The 23,703-nt window shown below is 42.3% G+C and overlaps 1 protein-coding gene across 2 annotated transcripts in view; it reads left to right on the plus strand.

The window, feature by feature from the left end:
* Prmt3 (protein arginine methyltransferase 3) overlaps positions 1 to 23,703 on the plus strand; it is an 84,957-nt gene continuing 61,254 nt past the window's right edge. Inside the window, exons 1-9 of one of the 2 annotated variants that reach the window (XM_034485461.2) lie at positions 1 to 150; positions 230 to 368; positions 2,003 to 2,037; positions 2,812 to 2,861; positions 3,620 to 3,722; positions 7,957 to 8,116; positions 9,148 to 9,289; positions 13,007 to 13,072; positions 20,607 to 20,728. In XM_034485461.2, the coding sequence (XP_034341352.1) occupies positions 3,638 to 3,722; positions 7,957 to 8,116; positions 9,148 to 9,289; positions 13,007 to 13,072; positions 20,607 to 20,728 (575 nt within the window). In that variant the 5' untranslated portion in view covers positions 1 to 150; positions 230 to 368; positions 2,003 to 2,037; positions 2,812 to 2,861; positions 3,620 to 3,637. Of the gene's footprint in view, positions 151 to 229; positions 369 to 2,002; positions 2,086 to 2,811; positions 2,862 to 3,619; positions 3,723 to 7,956; positions 8,117 to 9,147; positions 9,290 to 13,006; positions 13,073 to 20,606; positions 20,729 to 23,703 lie in introns of both variants that reach the window. The other variant, XM_034485444.2, reaches the window with a different exon arrangement.

The following is a 23,703-nucleotide window of genomic DNA, read 5'->3' on the forward strand; positions in this document are numbered from 1 at the left end:
GTGACCCGGAAGCGCTCTCCGGCCGGTTCACGATCCGCGTGTGGGTTGCTTTGGGGCTACCGCGCGCCTGCGCCCGCTCCCTGCTCCGGTGCCGCGCTGTACGGCCGCGCGCTTGGTCGGCGGCCATGTGTTCGCTGGCGGCGGGGAACGGTGGGTCCCTCGTGTGGGCGGCGGGGCAAGGGAATGGGTGGGAGGGCGCGGGTCCCGGTGCTGACAGTGTGCTCTGCAGGCCAAGGCGCCGAGCTGGAGCTGGAGCCGGAGCCCCTGGAGCTGTCGGACAGCGGAGACGACGCGGGCTGGGAGGACGAGGACGCGGACGCTGAGCCCGCGCACGGCCGTCAGCACACACCCTGCCTGTTTTGTGACAGGTTCGTGCCGGTGTGGGAAGCGCGCCGCTGCGCGAGCGAGCACGTGGCGGGCCTGAGGCCCCGGCCCGCGCCTGATGGTTGATTGACAAGGGGCTGCTCACGTGGTCCGGGGGGCGGAGCCGGGAGCTGCTCTGGGTTTGCCTCTGCAGCTCAGTTAACCCCACCCCTCACATTCCCCCCGCCCCCTGCGTCCCCCCTTCCCCCGCCAGATACTAAGACAGGCCTGGCATACCATCACTCTGGAGGCTGAGGCAGGAGAATGATCATGAATCACAGGCCAGCCTGAGTCACCTAGGTAGACCCTCTCTTGAAAACACACACACATACAAACTGAACTCTACACCTTAGTCCTAAATTAGAGATGGAGTCCTTTGAGTCCATGAAGACACTGGGTGGTTTTTATTCTGTTCCTTGGGCACCAGACTTTGAAAGCACATAGACTGGAAGCGCGCTTCCATTTCTGTTATCCTGTAATACGACCAGTAATGTAATGTTCTCGTGTTAACATTCAATTGAGCCATTTAAACAGTCCTAGTTCACTTCCATGATCGAGGGAGGCGTTGATGTCCTTTGTACTTAGGGGAAATGAGGCTGCAGAGCCACCAACTTGTTCAAGGTCACGAAGCTGCGGTTTATGTTGCTAGGACACATCTTTTCACTTAAAATCCTACATCTTTGAAGAAAGTGACTTTGTTGAAAAAAAGGGGTGATTGACATTGACCCGCCCCCTGTGTCAGTGCATGGTGCTGACTGGTGGCATGTTAGCATTCCTAGGTGGCACCTCGTTGGAGGGGGAGGAGTGATTACACACCAATATTTATTGAGCATCTGTGGTGCAGTGCCCAGGGATAGGCTGGGAAGACGATCCAAATGGCCTATCTTGGCAAACATTTGTTGAGAGTTGCCTGTGCGCTAGGCATACAGAGGAGAAGTGCAGAGTCTCTGCTGTACATTCGGTCGTGTCCTTCAGTGTTGAGGTTACATACAAAAGAAGTGTTAGTCTTCACGTTGTAATGCAGGTGCTGTGGGACAACCAAGGTCACTTGAAATCTGGCACTTGGGGAATGTGCCAGCTGTATAATTGTGTTCTTTGTGTCTAAAAACACTGTGCTGGGTTCAGAGGGAGGAGAAAGAGGCTCGCTCAAGTAGGGAACTTTTGTGACTCGAGAGAAACCAAATATATCAGAGAGAGCTTTGTTACCCAGAAGCCTCTGGGTAAATTGGGGTGTTCAGTGTTGTTTTATAAAACGGCTGTGGTGTAATGCAGGAGGGAGAAAGCACCTCAGCCGGCCCATGCTGAGGCGTCCCCCCTGAGGAATCAGCCATAGGACAGGTTTAATTTGGGACCTGGGGAAGAGGGTAGAGGCAGAGAAAGGGGGGGAAAAGGACAGAAAGAGAGAGGAAGACGGAGGAAAAGGCCAGCCAGGGACACAAGGGAAAAGAGAGGGGGAGAGAGTAAATGGAAAGAGAGAGGGAGGTGGGGAGAGGAACAGAGGGAGAGAGAAAGGGGGAGGCTGTTGCTAGGTAACTGTTGGGAGGAGCCTGGAGGAAGTGCTAACATTCAGTATTTTGACCTCCTCTGAGGCTGTCCCAGGAGACTGCCCCATGAGGCTATCTATTGCTTGTCTCTTCAGGTTGTTCGCCTCTGCTGAGGAAACGTTTTCACACTGTAAGTTGGAGCATCAATTTAATATTGATAGTATGGTCCATAAACATGGTGAGTATCTCTTAGAATAAAGACAAGTTTGCTTGGGAAGTTTAGATTCAAATTTTATAGTTTTCCAGACCCTTTATTTTCTTTGTGTGTGTTTCCCCAAAGTTGACGTTAGGTGTCTTCCTCAGCTGTGCTTCACTTCATTGAGGCAGGGCCACTCCCTGGAACCTGGAGCTCACTGACTCATGTCGAGGGCTCAGGAATGATCTCTGGCTTCTGACTCCAAGCATCGACATTACAAGAGGCTGTCACCTCTGCCTGGTGTTTTATATGGTGCTGAGAATCGAAATCACGTTCTCATGCCTGTTGTGTAAGCACTCTTACCCATTTGGCCACAGCTCTGAGTTTGCTTCCTAGAACTCACATAGATGTGGAAGAAGACAGCCAATACCCAGAGCTGTTCTTGGACCTCCACTTGTGCACTGTAGGGTACCCTACATACATCCATCACACTCTCCCTCCCCCCACAGCATACCCCCTCATGCATGATAATACATAAAAACTTTCAATGAAAAGCAAAAAAGCACTTTAAAACCTGTTACCTGTGGTCAATTCTCAGATTAAATATTTAAAAGTATCAAAATTGCAGTTTCTAATTCTTGATGCAAAGTTCCAAGTGATAAGTGATAGTTTAGAGGTCAGAGATATCTCATTGGAGGAGCATTACAGATGAGTTAAAACAAATTCATTGTATTAAAGTGTATTAAATTATCTTTTCTCCCATTTTAGGACTTGACTTTTACGGATACATTAAACTAATAAATTTTATTAGACTTAAGGTAAGTTGGAAACCTAATAATTTTATTTAGGAATTTTTGGAGTTCGACTGTCACTGTGCTGATTATTTAATAAAATATGAGCTGTTGTTTCAAATTTAGCATTTTTCCATATTGTGGAAATTGTGAGCATGAAGAAAGAAAGAGCGCTTGTGAAGCTCCAGGAGGAGTTGTCCCTCTGCTTACTCCTGTCCTGTTTAACTAAGTTGATCAGTACTCTGCAGAAAGCAAAGTCAGATAAAAGGAAAACTATCAAATAATTTCTAGTCTGACTCTACTTTGGGTGAGCTTTAAGGAAGATTTCACAGTTTATTCTCTTTTTTAAATTTCTATTTTATTTTTTGTATATGAATATTTTGCCTGCATGCCTGGTGCCTGCAGAAGCCAAAGAGGCTGTCCGGATCCTCTGGACCTTGGGTTACAGATGGTTGTGAGCCACCATGTGGGTGCTGGGAATTAAACCCAGCTGCTCTGTAAGGATAGTCAATGCTCTTAACCTCTCAGCCATTTCTCCGTCCTGCATTGTTTAATTTTTTTTCAAATGTTTTGTTCTTTGTCTTAATGAAATGAATGTTTGAGCTGGTATCACTTTCCCGGCATAAGAATAAAGAATGCCCTGTAGCCATTTAAAATGATGGGTAAACACAGCTGCACCAGTCTTGTGCAGACTTGAATTCTTTTTTGCTAAAGTTCCCCACTGTTTTTTAGGGAGCTTTGTCATTGCATACAATGAATACAGTGTGCTTTATCTTCATGCCCAGAACCCTACAGTTGAGTATATGAATTCCATATATAACCCTGTGCCTTGGGAAAAAGATGAGTACCTGAAACCAGTGTTGGAAGATGACCTTTTGCTTCAGTTTGGTAAGATGAACCTTCTCTATCTGCTTTAGCTAGCCTCAGGCCATTTGTCACACCAAATGAAGCAAAGCGTGTTGTGAACATGGACCTTAGTTGGTCCCCTTCAAGCAGTGATTTTGCTTTCTGGTTTTATGTGGTTGATTAAACAGTAGATGATTCTGAAAATAACCACTTTGTAAATTTTAAGTTGGCTGCTGTTTTGGAGGCTTGATGAAGCAGTGCGCCAGTCCATTTCTTCCTGGCATGTGCTTCCTGGTTTTTCCAGTGTCTGCACTGTGTATGCCCACCCCTTTGTTGCAGTTACAGGATTGACTATGGCAGCACCACAGTGCTCATGTTCAAGGAGACTATTTATACATGTTTTCCTATAGTATCTTGTTAATATTTATTGTTAATTGTTAATCATTCTCTGTATTCAATTTATTGATTACACTTTATGATGGATATTGATTACACTTTATGATGGAAAACATGGTTCATAGTGGGTTCAGTTTTAAGCATCCACTGTAGATCCATCCTTCATGGATAAGGGCTTCATCTCTACAGAACTCAGCAGGCTGACAGTTTTCACACAGAGATGAATCACAGGTCTGGGTATGCAGCTGAGCTGATGAGGGCTTACCTGCCTTGAACTAATTCTAAGTTTGACCCGGAAGTACTCCCAGCTTCAGCAAAACTGCATTCTTGATGCCTATCATTAGGTTATAGATTGACCCTCTGATTCCAAACAGATGTACACAGAGTAATTGTTATACCATTGTAGCTTATTGCAAAATACGGAAAGAAGCTAAATACCCTCTTAGAAGAACGTGATTAAGTAAATTGTAGGCTCCACACTTGGAACAGTATGCTCCTCTAAAGAGAACAGGCATCCCTGTGAACTCTGTGGAATGATTGTCGGAACTCAGTGTGTTGTGCAGTAAGACCACACCTTCCAGGAGCTGCTACTGCTTACTGCTTCTCTTACCCTTTCAGTTTATAAGATTAGCATCACTGAATGGTGATGTATATTAATGTTAAATTATGACTAATTTTTATTGTAGCAGAAATAAAACCAAGCTTGCCAAATAGCTTGAATTTGGAAACAAAAGTACAAAGTAAGGATTTGCATTAGTTTTGTGCTTGCTGTGACCAGATACCGAAAATATGCAAATGAAGGGAGGAAAGTCTTAATCTGGCTGGCTATTTGAGAGGATCAGATCATTCCATACTGGCAGGGAAGGCATTGCATAAGCAGCTGGTTACGTTGGGTCTACATCAGAAAGTCTAGAGTGAATAGGAGTTAGGGCTTAGGGTAAAGTTGGAAAGATGACACAGAGGTTAAGAACACATTGCCAGTTCTGTTTCTAGCATCCAGATGGCAGCTCACAACCAATTGTAACTCCAATTCCAAGGCCTATGATATCTCTTCTGGCCTCTGTATGTATACATACAGAGTACATGAAGAAGGTGTACATACAGACTAGCTGGCACATACACATAAATACAAATAATAATACTTTAAAAGCTTATTTTCATCTCCCATTTCTTGTAATGGGCTCTACTTTCTAAAGGTTTTGCAGCTTTCTGAACAGTGCACTAGCTGGGGACTGAGTATTCAAACATGAGGTATTCAAACAGAGGTTCTCTGGGTGTGAATGGGTTCTACTTTCTAAAGGTTTTACAGCTTTCTGAACAGTGCATTAGCTGGGGACTGAGTATTCAAACATATGAAGTATTCAAACAGAGGTTCTCTGGGTGTGAATGGGTTCTACTTTCTAAAGGTTTTACAGCTTTCTGAACAGTGCACTAGCTGGGGACTGAGTATTCAAACATATGAGATGACTCTGTTCTCTGGGTGTGAATGGAAGTCAGTAACTCTGCAGTGTGTGTGTTAGGTTCAGCTTGGACTCTAGTCTCCCAGAGGAGCAGTGTATATGGGTTAGTTTAGCTGTTGTGTCCCAACCCTGAAGAGTGTCTCCATAAATATCACTACAGAACCTGAATGGGGTGGGTACTGTCTCCAGTGCTGCACAGAGAAGGGAACAGTGTCAGCAGTGTTTGTTGCTTTAGGTAATCTTAAAGTTAACAAAATCTCCTGCTGATTCTGGGATTTCTTAAGATTCACTGGTTCCGTCTCTGTTTGCAGTTATTTCTACACTAGAATTTAATAATGACATTTTAAAAATTGAGATTTTTTTTTTTTAACCTAAGATTTTGGCCGAATCATAGGAGCAGTAATAAAATGTTAGTGTCTTGCCTGGAATGGGAAGGCATTGGATATATAGAAGTCCTTATCTGTACTCTGTCCTTAAGGAATAACTTGTCTTCCTTATTTCATGAAGGTGTGATTGAATGCAACCTTTTGGTATGCAGAGTTGTGACCCTGTGAACAAAGACATTGCGAAATGGCTGTTGCAGTCAAGCAAATTAGCATCCAGCAATTTACCCACCATTTTTATGTGTGGTGAGAACACATCACTCTGCTCTGCTGCATTTGCACATTTCACATATATACCAAGGCATTACCTGTAGCCACGTGGTTGGCGAGATGCTCTGAATATACTAGTCTCAAGTTAAAGCTTATAACCTTAGCCCGTGGCAGCACAGTTCTCTCTGTCTCTGTCAGGTCTGTGTTTTTGTTGTTTGCTTGTTTTGTTTTGTTTTGTTTTTCCTACAACATTTTTATTGATTCTCTGGGAGTTTCACATCAAGTATCACATCCCTTCCCTGTCCTTCCATGTTAGTCCCACTCTTGTGACCTCTCCCCCCAGAAGAAGTAAAAAATAAAAATAAGAAACAACAACAAAACCAAACCCAAGTCCACTTGGTGTTATCTATATACTCACGGTCAAACTCTGTACCCTGGCCTGTAAATTGAACTGAATCATTCCCCTTCCACCTCCACCAGAAGCTTTCCGCTGTGGACAGCATCCTCATCATCCTATTTAAGAGTTCTCTTCGGTGGCTTCCTTTTTTTTTTTTTTTTTTTTTTTTTGCTTGTTACTTTTGTTTAAATGGCTAGCTTGGTGGTGAGGATGGGATGGGGGATGGGGGCGCCCATGTAGGGATTGGCACAGAAACCTTCCATGTCCCTCCCTCTCAATTGTGAACTGTGTGTTTGTAGTCATCAATATCTTAGCAAAAGTAGACAAAGTAGCCTCATGCTCTCACAGTCAGTGGGACAATGGATCATGGGCCTCCGCAGGGTTAAGGTGATAGCATAGACCACAAACACGCCCCACCACTCCCCCACAGTAGGACCATGGTCCCAGACAAAGCCCTTGGAGGCTTCCTGAGCCCTGAACATCACCATAGAATCAGGTAACGGCAGAGGCCACTCAGGTCAGTATGGCTCCCAGTGGCAGCATGGCCTACTGACAACATCAACATGGCTTCAGGCTGCCTGACAGACTCAGGACATCTGCATGGCCTTTGGTGCTGACTTGGACCATGGACATCAACAGTCGCCAGCTGCGGTAGGGCTTCAGACCCAGACGTGGCCCTTTTTGTCAACAAGGAACTGGATATCACCATGGCCTCAGGTGGCAGCGCAGGCTACTTACATCAGTGTGCCCCCAGCAGCAGCACAGCCTGTGGACAATGTGTCTTCAGGCTGCAGCACAAACCATAGACATCTGCATGGCCCTTGGTGGTAATATATACCACACACATCATCATGGCTCCCAGAGGGACACAGCTGTGGGGTCTGAAGCCTGTCTGATGCGCCTGCTGCTGGCTTTTCTGCTGCAGGCCCACCCCCTGTAAGATCTGTTAAATGCACATCTAAGTGAGATTTTTGCTTTTGCCCCTTCACCTACTGCCCTCCAGGCTCATTCTTGTTACACCCAGCAAGAAACCTGTTGAGCGTCACTATATGAGTTTGAATTGGTCATTTAGCTTTTTTGAAATTTACTTTCCCTGTATCTGAAATAGGAATAACTAATGTCACCTCAGGTTATTTTGAGCATGAGATGTGATGTACTCTGTGCATACTTGAAAGCTTATGGTAAACACTAGAGTTCCTTCTTGTTTGTTCAGTGTATGCATGCATGCATATGTTCAGTTTAGCTAGCTAATCAAAAGCATACTCCATGAAATCAAATCAAAGGACTTGGATAGCAAGTATGCAAAAAATGCTTTGAATAATTTTTTTCACTTGACCATGGTAGGCACTTAGGGCTGTTTCTTTCCAACCTGTTTGTTCCCACTGTGCTGCTATGAGGTGGCCTGATAATGATGTTTGTTCACCTTTTAGATGTAGAAGATCTTTACGAGCCAGTGTCTACTCCCTTCTCCTACCCCAATGGACTCAGTGAAAATACATCTGTTGTTGAAAAACTGAAGCATATGGAGGCCCGGGCACTGTCTGCTGAGGCTGCACTGGCTCGAGCTCGTGAGGATCTGCAGAAGATGAAGTAAGTACTTGTCCCACCAAACCCTGCTTCAGGTGGCTCCCGGGAGTACCTGGTAGGAACGCCTGGCATGCTGGACACTCAGTGCAGACACTTAGTTTGGGAGTATTGAAGGTATTTCAATTTCGTGGCGTACTGCAGAATTGCAGTTTTATGTCTGTAGAAACCTCATAATTGCTTTGCACATGTGGCTCTTCTCATGTCCTTTCTAAAATATTTCCTGCCTTCCAATTTTCTTGTTTCTAGTTGGTTTCTCCACTTTAATTGTCCTAGTTTTTCAGAAATGGAAGGATTATTATCTTTTTTTTTTTTTCTCTCGGAAAAATACAATGTTGAAATGCTGTTTTTAAAAAAATAAAATGTGACATTAGTATAGAATTTAACCAAAGAACCAGATAGATGGGGACAGCTTTTTTCCCACTGATACACCTTCTCCTGGAGTCCCTCATTTCCTGGGGAACTTGTTAGTTTAGATATTACTGTGGAGGTGGGTACAGGCCTTCTTCACATGTGCATCCATAGCACGTATGCCTCCCAGCTTCTACCTGCTGGGTGTGTAAGCTACTTGACAGGACCTGAGTTCCTGTTTGGTGGCTGGCCAGAATGTCTGGTGCCAGGAAGAGCAGAGTTGATCCAAGTTCCTAGTTCCTAGCTCAACTTTCTGCCCTTTTGTCTTCCTCCCTCTTGTGTACCATGGAGATCACTAATATGTCACTACTTGGGTGTGAGAACTGGAGTGGATAGGGCCTTCTTTCTCCCCATATAACCCATTTCAAGAACATTCAAAGTTGAAATGGGCTCCATTGATTTAGATGCTAAAAAGGATGTTTAGAACACTAGGGAAAATATATTTGATAAAGTAGTGTCTTGCTTCAGATCCAGCAGGGGGTGCTATGGGGCGCTTCAGCTAGAGAGAAGGATTTAAGATTCTGGGCACACTGCCCTTCTCCCCCTCCCCTTCGTCCCCTTCTAGCCTTGCCTTTTCTCATGGTCCAATAAATCTGTCTCAAGGGTGTATTTCAAATTGATTACAGACAATTTGCTCAGGACTTTGTGATGAACGTAGATGTCAGAACCTGTTCCTCCACGACAACCATTGCAGACCTGCAGGAAGATGAGGATGGCGTCTACTTCAGCTCCTATGGGCATTATGGGATACATGAAGAAATGCTAAAGGTTGGCCAGAGCACATATGCATCAAATCTGCCAAAGGGAGAACCCTACAGAATAGGCTTTTTCTTAATAGTCAAGAGGTGTGTGTGTGTGTGTGTGTGTGTGTGTGTGTGTGTGTGTGTATACATGTGTGAATGCTTCCAAGATGAAAAGATTACAGAGGTGTCAAGGCCCTATAAATCCTATTTATGTCAGTATTCCTTTTTCTTGGTGAAGCCACCTTTTCCTTGAAATTGAACACTGGAAATAACAAGTACTTGATGGTCTGGTCTTCCCCGGAACATCTACTGTTTTATGCAGTGATTAATGACAGGCCTAGTTTCTTTAATGGAAGAGAAACTAGTTTAATTTTTAAAATAGCAATGCTGACTTGGTTTGCACAAGTAATAATCTTAGAAAGTTTAATTTAAAATAGTTCTCACAGTATTCATTTGGCATGCCTTATAACCCACAAATCACTGATAATACAGAGATGTTTCCTAATGTGGTCAGACCTGATACTTGAATCTCTTCGGTTTTTATAGTCATAGTGGTTATGTCCATATAAGATAGAAGTAGTTTCTAACTTTACCTACTGATTGTACATTTTATCAGATACTACAGATCACAATAGTAAGAGTTTTAACTCAGCAAAACTGACTATACCTGACTAGTGTAAAATAGAATAAATGTTGGATTGTAAAATTTACTAAAATTCTTTAATGTTTATCACCGGTAATGTTAGATGCTGCCTTCTCTTTTCTTAAAATTGATCAATAAAATCCTTTTCTGAATCCTCCCTCCAAAGATTATTTTATGTAAAGGAAGCCCAAGGACTTTAAGGCAGTGTCATGCCAGTACTAATGCCGTATCACAGCTGCTGTCACCTGGGTGGTGCTGGCATAGCTTTACAGACAATAAAGATCATACAGATGAGGGAATCTGTGTAGCAAATGGGCATGCTTCCTGTTTGTGCTAAAGGAGGGTTCGTCTAAGCCCAGGTGGTTGTTTAAATCTGTCAGTTTAGTGCTGCATGCTCTTTTGTATCTTTGTTGTGAAGCTTGTATAGTCTTTTCCAGATAGGTCATGGTCACTGAAAGTCCCTGTGGATAGGAATGTGATCAGGAAAGACTGATGTGCATAAAATGACTCTTGCGAATGTCTGTCAGCTACTAGAGACTGATGTGTGACCAGTGTGAGACTTGGATGTACATGGAGACTCCAGCTGAAGGGATGTAGCGTTGTCCTTTCCCTTTAGAAAAATCACCTAGATACTGTCATTAATTGTCTCTGCCTCAGTTTCCGTTCCTGTGGTACAGGCTTGCCTTGGAGACATTGATGGGTTTGATATTGGCTAAGTTGGAAAGTAGGCATGCCTTGGAGCAGGCTGTTTCCTGTGTTTCACCAGAGCAGCTCATTGCTCAAATAAACTGTTCAGTGGTATCTTACTACAGAAAGCCTACTTGATTCTGACAAGTAATTTAAGATTGGGAAATCCTGAATGTAAGGCTTTTTATAGACTGGTTGGTAGTTTTTCTTGTTTCATTGCAAACAGTTGGATCATAATTGTTATGTTTGTATGAACATAATTATTTAAAATTCAAAGACACAGTTGATAAGGAGTGTGGGTTAGATGGACTTTAGATTAGATAGCCTTTGCTACTTTGGGCCTCTGAAGAAGGGTTGTTGTTGGCTGTAATGCAGATCCCAGCTGCACCCCATCTGCCTCTGTACTGTGGCAGTCGCTGTCCGTCCTGGAGTGCAGTAGTGCTCTTTGTTGTGTTGTTCAATACATGAAGTGTGGGTGTGGGTGTTGTCTCCTCGCACCTGCAGCTGACTTGGGCTTTTGTTCCCTTTCCTAGGCTAATGCACCTTGAGGTGTTATGTGTGGATGTAAAATTGTAGTGTGTAGCATCTCTGCCTGAGGCTTGTCTGCAGTGGCTTTGTTTTGAGGGATAGATCTGAGCTCCTCCTCTTTCCTCCATACGTGGCTCCTGTGTATCAGGGCTCTCATTTGTTACTTTGTGTCTGATTGATATGAAAGTTGTCTTCCAAGGTTTATTCTGTGTTTTCATGTTAGTCTTTTGTTAGAGTAAATCTTTGGAACTTTGTTGTTTTGAGGATTTCCTTTGTTGTTGTGTTTATTTTGAGACATGTTCACATGTAGCATAGGCTGACTTTGCACTATGTAGCCAAGGATGACCTTGAACTCATGACTTTGCAGCTACACTGGTTTGGAAAGGGTTTTTAAGGAGATTTCTTTAGTAGCTTTTCTGTTCATAATTGTGGGTTTTTTCTAACAAAGCCTCAGTTATTCAGCCCAGGCTCTGCTAGATACAGATGTATGTGATGAGGCCACTGGGAAGAGCATAGCTCAGCCAGGTAGCATTGTGTGCAGTTGGACTGCAGTTGGATTGCTGTTGACGGTGGAGAGGCAGGGTGATGGTGAGAGCATTCTGAGTTTTCAGTGTGCATGCACCTGTGACTCATGCCCACTCTGAGTTCTCTTGTTGCAGCAGAAAATGGTTTCTTGTTGCAGTACAAAATGGTGTTCACTTTAAAGGGGCATTTGATTTATAATTTTTCTTTATTCTTGAGAATTTTGTATGTGTATACAGTGTAAGCATAATCCTACCCACCACCTTTTCCCCCAATTTGCTCCATACCCAGTACTAATTTGAAATTGGACTTAGTGGCCATCCCCCAACCCCCCCCCCCCCCAATCCCTGGCCAAAAGAAAAAAAGAGGAAATGAATTTTGAAAGAGGAGACATTAGAGGGATTTTGGAGGAATTGTCTTTGTTGATGTAAGTTTCCTGTTTATTTTATGGGGAAATGAGAAGACAGGTCGCTGTGGCATGCATTATTCAGGGAAACGTAACAGGGTCACAAACGCTCAGGACAGATTCTGCTATTTGTCTGAGGTACTCTGCACCCTTATTTCGCCGGATACCTTTTTATGGTAAAAGTGAGGCCCATAGGTAACAAAAGGTGACTAGTTTATTATCTTTTATGTGAAAACCAAAGCTAGAACTTCTTAGTGGCACTTGTTTATACCATATGCAGTTTTCTTTACTGGCTGCAGAGCCCTTCCCACCTCATCTGCAGGCTGTGCATGTCTGACTTAAGGGTGCATCTTGCTCACCAGCCAGCAGGAATGAGAGGACACTGGGTCTGCATGCTCTGGGACTCACAGGATTTCCTTCTAGACCTACATGCTTCGAGGCATTGTTTCCAACTGCAGACATTTCTAGAAACAAAACAGTTCTGTAAACAAGATGCTGATGTGATTTTCTTAGAAGAACTTCCTTGTTATGGATTCATGATTTCTGTGCACTTCATCTTTTGTTTTATCTGTCTTATATTTTTCTGATCCTTATTTTCTTGTAGCTTCAGTGCAGAGAGCCAGGCTCTGCTTAAAGGGCACCTTCACTTAGCATTTACCATCTCTTGAGTCTATTGGTGACCAGTGTGGAAAGAAAAAAAAGGCATACACATTTCAAACTAATGGCTAGAGCTGACCGTTCACAGATGCTTTTTAAATAAAAAAGGTTTTTGTTTTGTTACTATTTATGTCCTTTATTGTTTTCTTTTAGAGGAAAAAAAAATAAGTAGCTCAGATTTCCAGGCAGAGTATAGCTGTGGAAGCTAGCAGTGTGTGATACAGTAGAATAAGTTCATAGAAGAATTCATTTGCTCAGACTGTCCCTGTAAACATGGTGCTTTGCTTTCTCTACCCTAGGACAAAGTACGCACAGAAAGCTACAGAGATTTCATATACCAAAATCCACACATCTTCAAAGATAAGGTGAGTGAATGGTTATTGAGTGGTCCCTGGACAATTGACTCAGGTTTGATTCCCAGGAGCCTTAGATGAACTGCTATGTGGTGCTTCATTCTGATAACCTAGATGCTAATGGGCCTGCCATTCAGGGCATCTTTTATAGAGCTGAAAGTCATTCATTACAGGAATGGAGCTGTTGCCTACCCAGTTAGTCTAAACTATAGTTTTTGGCTTATTGTGATTGCTTGAAATGTATCAGATAAACCCCATGGTAAAACATACTTTTAATTATTATTCTGTATTGAATAGTTAAAGATTCATAATGTTGGCTAGACTAAAATATAAAAACTAGATTTTTTTTTAAATAACTGTTTAGCCCTTTGTTTAGTCCCTTTATGGGACATCTTGTTTTCTGTTTTAATTCTGCTTAGTTTATTTAAAGTTTTATTACATTTTACTTAATTTTTCTTTCTTTCAATTTGTTTATTGTGTACGGTAGGGTGGGCATATGCATACCACAGAATGTGTGTCCGTCTGAGGATGGTTCTGTCTTTACCATATGGATTCCAGGTTGTCAGGTTTGGCAGTAAGTGCCTTTGTCTACTGAGCCATGTCACCAGTCCTGTTTGTGTGTGGGTGAACAAACACTGGCATGTGCGTGACATGGAGCATGGATGGAGTTCAGGGACAACTTGTGAGAACTTGTTCTCTCCTTCCACTATGCGGTTCTTAGGGATCAAACCCAAGCTTGGTGGCAGGTGCCTTTACCTGCTAAACCATCTTGATAGTCATGTTCTTCATTTAAAAGATGGTCATATGGTTTGTGTGTATCTTTCTTGCTTTCTCTGTATGCACATATGAGCTTGTGCATGTGTGAGTGTGTATGTTTCTTTGTGTGTACATGTGCTGTGTTTGTAGAATAGTCCTTCCTCACAAGTTCTCACATTTGTTTCTCCCCCTCTGTCCTCTCCCTCCCTTTCTATATTGCTGTGGTTGTTCAAAGTATGATGTGCTTATTTTTCTTTGTTAGACATTAACCCATTAATTTAGTTATGAGTTCTGCCATCTGAATCCCTTTGCCTAGAATTCTTCTTCCTTCAAGACTCTACACTGAGAGCGCGTAGATGTTTCTAGTTCTCACTACATCTTAAGCTCCTGAAAGATATTTCCTGGGCTTTCTGTCTTAGAGGAACAGAGAATGGAGACCTTCACTGTGAGAGCCACTTTAGTGCTCACTTGCAGGCTGAGTGTTTGGATGCTTTCTGAGTGGCATTGCTACTAAGAGCGTACTTATGTATGAGGCATCTTCTCATTTCTTGTTATATGAATGCCATAGGGACTGAAGGTGTGAGCTAGAGGTTTTTCTCTCAGTGTACTCTGGACTAGACTGTTTTCTTATAGTAAGTAAGGAAATCCCAGAAAGGTCCAAATACTAGTTACCAGAGGATTTTAGTCTTTTGAAATAAGTATTTGTAACTAGGAAGAGTTCATACTAAGTTGGTGGACCTGTTCACAGTAACTTTTGTGTCTAGTTTCTTTGTTGCAGTGCTGTGTTTTTGTGTATGTGTGTGGGCTGGGAGATGGCCCAGTAATAAAGCACTTACCACAACAAGCTGGGGAGACTGGGGTTACATTCCCAGCATCCATATGGCAGCCCACCTGTGATCCAGGTGCATCCAGGGCAGATGGGTTCCCTCTTGCAAGCTGGCTAGTTAGACAAGCAGAATCATTGGGCTCTGTGCTCAGTGGTGGAGATTGAGTGTAAGACAACCAGTGTCAATCTCTGGCTTGAATGTACAAACATACATAAACATAAATGCACATCTGAATACACACACATGCATGCTCATGCTCATAAGCACACGCACACACACACAATTGAACATTCCATGTTTCATTATCAACAAACCAAGGCAAACTATGTGAAGTCGGTTCGTGGCATTCTACACCTGTCACTGAGAGAGCCTCCCTAGGTAAGAATGGCTGGCTACAGTGAGTCCTAGTGTGAGTACCTCCTTGCTACTTTGCCAGAGGCGGTAGCCATTAACTTTACCAGTGATGAATTTTGCTTGATATTTGTGGTTTCTCAAAAGTCACTGTAATTAAAATATTTACTGTCTTAAAATATACTTAAGGACATACCTTTTTTGTATCTGAGAATATCACCCTGTCTCCTTGCACTGTGGCTGTGGCTGTAGAAAATGCAGTACCATGCATTTAAGTGCATTTGCTAATACATAGGTCATTGTGTAACACCATGGACCTAGGGGCGATCTGTCTGCTCTACCTGTGACTTGTTTTAAGTGTACTTTAAACAGGGAGGTTAATTGATATCTTCAAAACACAGAACTGAAAAAAACCCCAGGCTTTGTGTTCTAGTCTAGTGCTTACAAGTCTTGTTCTCTACACCACACCGAGCAAGTGTGTCTGTGCTAGATAGTTAGGGTGGAGCTTGTTACAGTGTGGCTACCCACACACATACATTTGTGATTGTTGCTATGTGCCATGGTCATGTAACCATGGATCGTTGTTTTAAAAGTCCATGAAGTTGTACATTTTTCCTGTGTCTTATGAGTTTCCTCTTTTATGTGCTAAGTAGATTCATGCTACAGCACCAGCTTCTATGTCATACTTTACAGTGCATAATAGAGATGTATTTTTCACATTATTGTTATGGGATCAGGGGGTAGCCTAGTGGTTATACAAGCAAGCGTGACTGAGTTTGGATCTCCAGAATATAATGAAGCAAGATACAGTAGCGGTTCTGTAACCTAAGAGCCCTTCTGGTAAAAGGTAGGCAGAGCCAAGAGACTCTGAGAAGCTTGCCTGAGGCACACAGTAGTGGGCAGCAAAGAGATACTGTTCCAAACAAGGTCTGCATGCATGCTGTGGCACACCTATCTTCACAGACACACACGTACGTAGTGTTTTAAGGTGGCTGTAATTAAAAATGGTCATTCTCTTCCTTCTTGCTCCCTCCCTATCTTATTTCCTTTCTTAATATTGTTTCAGTTCTCAAAATTCCTGTGGAGGCCATATGGTAGCTCAATTAATTTAACTTTGGGTGACATTTAATCATCCTCTCACATGCTCATAATTAATTTGAAGAAACTCCCAGTCAGGTGCCGCCTTTGTGCTGCTGGCTTCTATCTACAGTTAAGGTTTGCTTGTTCACTTTATTTATTTTTTTGTTTGTTAGAAAAGAGGAAAATCGACTTACTTTATCATTTTATAGAATAGCATCAATTTATTTTGTTACTCTCACCACTTTTTCTGAGTCTGTTGAGTTTTGCCTGTCTGATCACTCAGTTATCAGCTAGCTGTAATTAACTACTGGAGTTCAGTGGAGAGTGTAATGAGGCTCTGGAAGCACATTGACCTGGGTTAGATGCCAGGTGGATGGGTCACCAGCTGTAGGGTCCCAGACGTCTTTCTTCCTCTCTTTGGAGTTTACTTTTCTGATTTGAAAAATGAGAATTAGTTAAAGTGTGTGTGTGGGTACGTGTGTGTTCGATAGATCTTGCCCTGTGTCCCTACCTGCACAGGCCCCAAGGCCAGAAGAGGGCATCAAGTATCTTCCTTTATCACCAATCCCCACCCCCAACCCCCATTCCCCTGAGGCAGAGTCTTTCTCTGAATCTGGATCTCACATTTTATTGGCTAGGATGGAAGCCAGCAAGTCCCAGCTCTCCTCCTGTCCCTCTCAGAGCTGTGGTTGCAGGCATGCCTGTGCACTGGGCTGGCTAGGATCTAAACTCCAGTCCTCATGACTGCACAGCAAGTACTCAACTCCTGAGCTGTATCTCTCCAGCCTGTAAACAAATTCTTAATTGAACTATGCTATGTATATCTTAAATCTCTCTGTGTATTGAAATTATTCCTTATTAACATTTCTCCCATTTTCCAGTGTCATTAAATAACAAATGACAAAAGTTGCTGTCTTAATCATTTTAAATATACAGTTGAGTGGTAGTCAGTACAGTCAAAACGCTTTGGCTCATCACACCGTTTATCTTCAGAATTGTGTTCATTTTACAAAGCTGAAACTCTACCTATTGGTGACTCCCCACTTCCTCTCCCTTCAGCTTCTAAGGGTCACTATTCTTCCTTATTGCTGTCTATTCTATGCATCTTATATAAGTTGAATCATAAGTTGTCTCTTCTCATATAACACAGTGGTTCCAAAGACTTCCCATTGGAGCGTGTCTTAGAATTCCTTCGTTTTTGCCCTGTTTATCCATTCATCAGTCTGTAGATACTCAGTTTACTTCCATGCTTTATCTGGTGGGGATACTGTTGCTGTTAACATGGATGTTGAGGTGCCCTTTAAGAATCTGCCCTCTTTGTTTGAAGATGTGGCCAGAGGTGGAATTGCCTGATCCTGTGGCAATGCCTTGTTTTAGTCCTTGAAGAGATGCCGCATAGTTTTGTTTGTTTGTTGGTTTGTTTTGTGGTTGTGTTTTGTTTTGTTTAAATAGGTTTTCTCTCTTCTATTTCCAGTCATGCACAAGGGCTCCTTTTTTTTTTTTTTTTTTTTTTTTTTTTTTTTTTTTGAGACAGGGTTTCTCTGTATAGCCTTGGCTGTCCTGGAACTCACTCTGTAGACCAGGCTGGCCTGGAACTCAGAAATCCGCCTGCCTCCCAAGTGCTGGGATTAAAGGCATACGCCACCACTGCCCGGCCAAGGGCTCCACTTTTGAGTGCTAACTCCGATATTTGTTTTCTGTCCTGAAGCCACCCTAGTGGGTCAGAGAGGTTCTTATAGTTCAGATGTCCTTTTCCTCAATGACTGGCAGTGAGGAGTATCTTTCCCTGATACATTTTAATTGTTCATATATCCAGTGTAAGAAAAGCTATACATTGTTTTAATATTTATACTAGAAATATTACTTCATGTAATATGTGTGTATGTGAGAATACAACTTATTTTTGATTCATGCTGAGTGTGATGGCATGTATGCCTATATATAATCCTAGCACTCAATAGGCTCAGGCAATTAACTTAATTTCTTTCTTTCTTTCTTTCTTTCTTTCTTTCTTTCTTTCTTTCTTTCTCCTCTTCCTCCTTCTCTTCTCTTCCTCCTCCTCTTCCTTTTCCTCCTCTCCTCCTCCTCCTTCTTCCTCTTCCTTTTCTTTTTGGTGATGGTGGTATTGGTTTTTGAGAGGGTTTCTTTGTGTAGCCTTGGATATCTTGGAACTTGCTTTAGAGATCAGGCAAGCCTCAAACTCCACCTGCCTCTGCCTCCTCTGCCTCCTCTGCCTCCTCTGCCTCCTCTGCCTCCTCTGCCTCCTCTGCCTCCTCTGCCTCCTCTGCCTCCTCTGCCTCCTCTGCCTCCTCTGCCTCCTCTGCCTCCTCTGCCTCTGCCTCTGCCTCTGCCTCTGCCTCTGCCTCTGCCTCACATGTGCTCCTATTAAAGGCCTGTGCCACTACACCCAGCTTTGTGGCAGGAGTTTTCAAGTTCAGTGTCAGACTGGCTTTCAAAGAAAGTTCCAGAACAACCTGGTAAGCTACCTAGCAAGACCCTGTGTCAGGAAACCGAAGGTTAGGATGTTGCTCAATGATGAGTGCTCATCTGGTCTGGGATTGATCTGTATTGTGACAGAAATTTAAACAAGTGGACTCTGGGTCATAATGGGTCTTCTCCAGGTGGTGTTGGTGTCAGCTTGGCCTTCCATCAGCAGCCAGAGCAGTATACGATCAAGCTTCTCAGTTTCCTTCCAGGTTTTTAGTTTTATTTCTAATTTTATAAATCGTAATGAGTTTTGGGAGATGCAATGGGTTTAGTCCCCACCACAAAAAATGAGATTCTTTGGGAGCTTTTGGCACACTCATGCTATGTGTAGCCACACTGTACATTTGTACTTTTGTCTTTTACTGTTTTCTTTCTGTTTAGGTTTATTATATTTTATTTGGAACTTGACAAAATTAGTTTGTTTGTATATTATATATTGTATATTAAAAGAAAATTCTTAGAGACTGCTGATTTTGCCTTATAGGAGGAAGGAGTGGAAGGGTCATTGGGCCCTCACTGAGATTTCAGCCACCCCTTCATGTATCTTCTTGACATTTGTGTGGTAGCTTTGCCCTAATCACACTGGCTCTGTGGTCTGTGGAGGTGCTAGAGTATATAGTGTGAAGAAGTGTAACTAACTGAAGCGGGGAGTGTCTCCATTTATGCAGCTGTGGGGAACTTGCTATGCTCTGTAAGTAAGCCCCATAAACTCATTGGCTCCTCAAGCCAGACTTTTGAACTATGGTTTGTGGCTGGTGTCCTCAAGGAGGGGGTTAGATATAATTTTTGTCCCTCAGGGAAAGTTCTCCCACAACAGCTGAGTCATGTTATAAATAATCTCTAACTTCCAAAGAATTAGTTTTGTTTTTGTTAGGAAAAATTGCATCCAGTGCAGTGCTGTGTGCACTCTCCTACTGAACTATGTCTCTAGACCCCAGAACTCTGATATAATATGGTTACATTGGAAAGAAGAGAGAATGGGCACAGAATGGGAAACAATACTGTTATATAGTTCACATATAAACAAACAGAGGATGCTGTTGGCACACATCCTAAGTGTGTCCCATAGTCTTACCTCGGAGGAAGTTGCTAGTTAATGTTGAGCTGTGGCGAGTGGACTAGCCCTGTGAAGTTCAACTTGGTTATGTACTCAGATCTTTGGATAGCACAGTCCTGCTCTAAATAAAGTCTCAGTTCTCTAATCATATGAATCAGAGACATTCTCCAACCTATTTAGAGTTTAAAAGGAGTATATCCCTGTTCCCCTGCTCTAATATTCATCCCATTTTCTGTTGTATCACTGCCTGGCATTATTTTATATTCATTTGTTGTTCATTTCTTTAAAACGTTTGTGTTAACTATTAAGACAAAGACTAGGAGAGCTAAGCATGGCTGTGTGTTCCTATAATCCCAGTGTTTATAAAACCAGGTGTTTAACATACATAGGCTCTGGAATGGTGCCTATTTGGGACAAATTTATAGTGTTTGCAGGGGTGTCACTGTCAATGAAAGAGTTAGAGCACACAGGTTACCTCTGGTATTTCTTAGGTTATCATAGAAGGCATTATTAGCTGTCACTATGATATTCTTATCCAAGTGTGTTTGGTAGATTCCTCTCCCAACTTGATGTTCCTCCTCTTCCCTCTGGTCACCTCCCCTCTTGTGCTATGATCCCCTTTGCCTTTGTAACTGCTTTTAAATTGAATTGGGTCTACCTTAATTCCTTTTGCACAAACTCAAAAGGCATGTTTCTACCCAAATTCAGATTTATTGAGCTTCAGTTAGACTCTAGCAATAAGCAGAATAAAGCATCTTTATGCTGGCAGTAGAGTTGCTTGGTTTGTGCAAAGTATCTCTTAATTTAGCATTGTTGGCCTAATTGCAGAATACTGTGGCCAACTGTAATGTTATTAATTTGCACAGAAATTACCATATTTAATCAACAAAGTTAAACTTTTATCAGAAGGTTTTCCTGTCTCAAATATTCCTATGTGAGTGCAGTTTGAAATAGAGGCTTTTTCAATAGCAGCTACTTTATCTTTCAGGTTGTTCTGGATGTTGGGTGTGGAACTGGAATTCTCTCCATGTTTGCTGCCAAAGCTGGGGCAAAGAAAGTGATTGCAGTTGACCAGTCTGAAATCCTCTATCAGGCTATGGATATCATAAGGTACATGTATATTTAAGGTTCAATTTATAATTAATTTTAAACTTGAAAATTTATATATTTCCTAACTTTTAGCCACTATCTAGTAAAAGATAGTCAAGATATTTGTCTTTTTGTAAAAATATACCAGCACAATAAAATCTTAAGTTGTGTTGAGCTGGTTGTGCTTGAGTTGTGTGCTGAGTCATCCTGACGGTTGTCCTGTTCTTATGCTATTTTGACCCAGAGCATGCTGAGTATAGTACAAAATCAGGGGCCATTATAGAATGGTATTAACACAAGTCTCCACAGAGGAGGTCTGTCAGCTGTGCCTTTTTTGGCAAATAGCAGTTAGATTAAACACTGAAGCCTATGTTTTTATTTTCTGACATCAACCTTCTTCCTTTATGCTAATTCTGGAATGGTTAGAAGCAAGCTGAAGTTGGGTCATTCTGCAGACTGTAAAGGTTTTTATTTCCTATGTATACAGCAGTTGTATCACAGTACTGATGCTTATGAAGCCTTGTCTCACTGTGCTAGTTGGCCTTGCTTTAGTTACATAGTGGACATTGTTTTGCTAGTTCTTACTAGTGCCACGGAGAGGAAAATCAGGCATGTTTTGCAAAAACTTGCATTTTTGTTTTCTTGAACCTATCAGTTGTATAGCCTAATCCTGTTTCAGCTATACATGACGTGGATCACCACACCCAGCTGCAGGAGTTCTGTCTATGTTCTTGTCTATCATAGCTGTCATGTTATATATTCTGTTCATTTGTTTTTGTGGAAGAATTTTAACATAATCTAATACACCGAATCGGCAAATGAATTATCAATCATGTGTTTGAATGTTAGTTCAAATTATTAATAATAACTTACAGTGCTCAAGCTGTAAGTTCTCCTACTTAACAATAAAAAATTGCTAACATTTCTTTAGTCTTTCTGTTGAGATTAGAATGAGGAATATTTTAGTTATATAACTTAAATTGTGTTAAAGTCTAAAATAGTCCAACCAGCCATTCTGAGGCTTCTGATATGAAAAATGTCCTTAGGGATTTAGGGGTGCTGGTGATAGCAAGGAAAACTAAAACATGCAGGAGAAAGTTCTCTTTCCTGCTATTATGTTTTTAACTATGCAGAGAGCAGTCATTTTAGAAACATAAACTTAGCTGAGGATAGAAAGCTATTTAGCTGCCAGACAGTTATATACTGTGTTCACGCTCAGGTCTCTGCTGGATGTATTTTGCCATTTCTCTGGTTTCTGCCCAACTTAGCCATGGAAGTCTCAATCATTTCGACTTTGATAAAGCTGGAGAGTTTTCATGAGGAAAATGATCTGTTGTTTCACATTCACAGAGCTGCTTCTGTCTAGCGTATTAACAAGATAAAAAAAAAAAAAAAAAAAAACAAACTAGTGAGGCAGGATAACCCAGCACTGCCTAGCATATGTGAGGCCTGGCTTTGACTCCCACACCACAAACAGAATAAAAACAAAACCTAAGGGCTATTTTGACCTGCTGTCATGTTCATGTAAGTGTCCTCTAGACTAGGACAAAAGCGCTCTCATCTTTTCATCCCTAACACCTGCAATGCAGATTGACGATGGACAGTTAGCAAAGACTTTGAATAGAACTGATGAAAGCACCCTGAAATGCCAGCTCCCCCTGGTTTGGCAGGGATACAAAGGGCTCCTGTGAACACCTGCCTGGGGAGTGAGTAGATTAATGAATTTTCAATACCTAGGACATCACGTGTTCAAAGTCAGTTAAGTTGCCCTTCTAGGGGGCTTAGTGACCCTTATCTGCTTGAATCTGATGATTCTTTTCTCCACTGTTTTTACTGTATTTACCTTATTGATCCACAGCTACATGCAGATGAATTCACTGGGATTGGGGAGCTCATGCAGTAGCCTTGTTCTGAGCTGTGTATCTCCCCTCCCCTTTTATCTACCGTATAGTATTTGTTTTTAATTGGTTATGTGTCTGTGGCTGAGGAAACGTACGTGTGTGTGTGGGGGGGGGGGTGTGTGGGGGTGTCTGGGATCTGGGGTAGAGGAGTCCTGGTCAGGGCATCATTCTTGTAGTCTGGGTTCAGCCCCTTTGGCACTCCCACCCTGTGCACCTCTGTGCTTCCCTCTGGGCTTTGTGTTGTGAAAAATGGCTTTATTCAATATGCTGTGCACTTGAGTGCTGGGTCTTGCATGAACCGGTTTGCTGATCTGATTTGTACATTTGATCTGATTTGATTCTCTCCCACCAAATTACCAGAATCTTTGGTCTGATACCGCTTATAATATCTCCATTTTTATATTACAGTTTTAATTTATTATCATTTCAATATGTTCGGACAACAAAAGATGAAGAAATACATGGTTTGAACACTGAATTAAAAGCCCAAGTGCTGTACCTATTAGAGTATCCTCACACCATCACTTCAGCTTTTGTTGACATACCTGTGTTCTTTTCTGTGATTTCTAGGACACCTGTCACCACTTTTAAATATTACTCACAATCTTGATTGTGAATTCCTACTATGTTCTGTGCTCTCTACCTGTGTATTTTTCCATGTTTCTTAAAATGTTAACTGTGTCTGTATATCTAAATCACTGGGCAAAACTGGATTGCAAACTTAATTGTGTACTACTTATTCTAAAGATACACAAATGGTTCTTCCTTGTCATTGAGGACATCTGACTCCGTTATCCTCACCTTTCAGCTCCCGGTATGAGCTTTGATATAGTACTCTACCAAGTCTTTCCTCCCCACACACTGGAAGCTGAATGACTATGGGGGCTTCTACTAGACCCAGCTCCACCATGGAGATCCCATGGCACCCTGTGCTGCTCACTGTCCTCCTCTCCCTCTGACTTCCTAAGGGCACTGGTGTATGCAGCTCTCTTACCACCCCTCCTGTAGTATCTTAATAAACTAGATGAGACTGCTGCTTTGAAGACGGGCAGTAAGCAGAGGGGGTTTCACTGTAGCGTGGCTCCTACGCTGAAA

The sequence above is a fragment of the Arvicanthis niloticus genome, chromosome 1, assembly GCF_011762505.2.
Source record: "Arvicanthis niloticus isolate mArvNil1 chromosome 1, mArvNil1.pat.X, whole genome shotgun sequence".
Classification (NCBI taxonomy): domain Eukaryota; kingdom Metazoa; phylum Chordata; class Mammalia; order Rodentia; family Muridae; genus Arvicanthis; species Arvicanthis niloticus.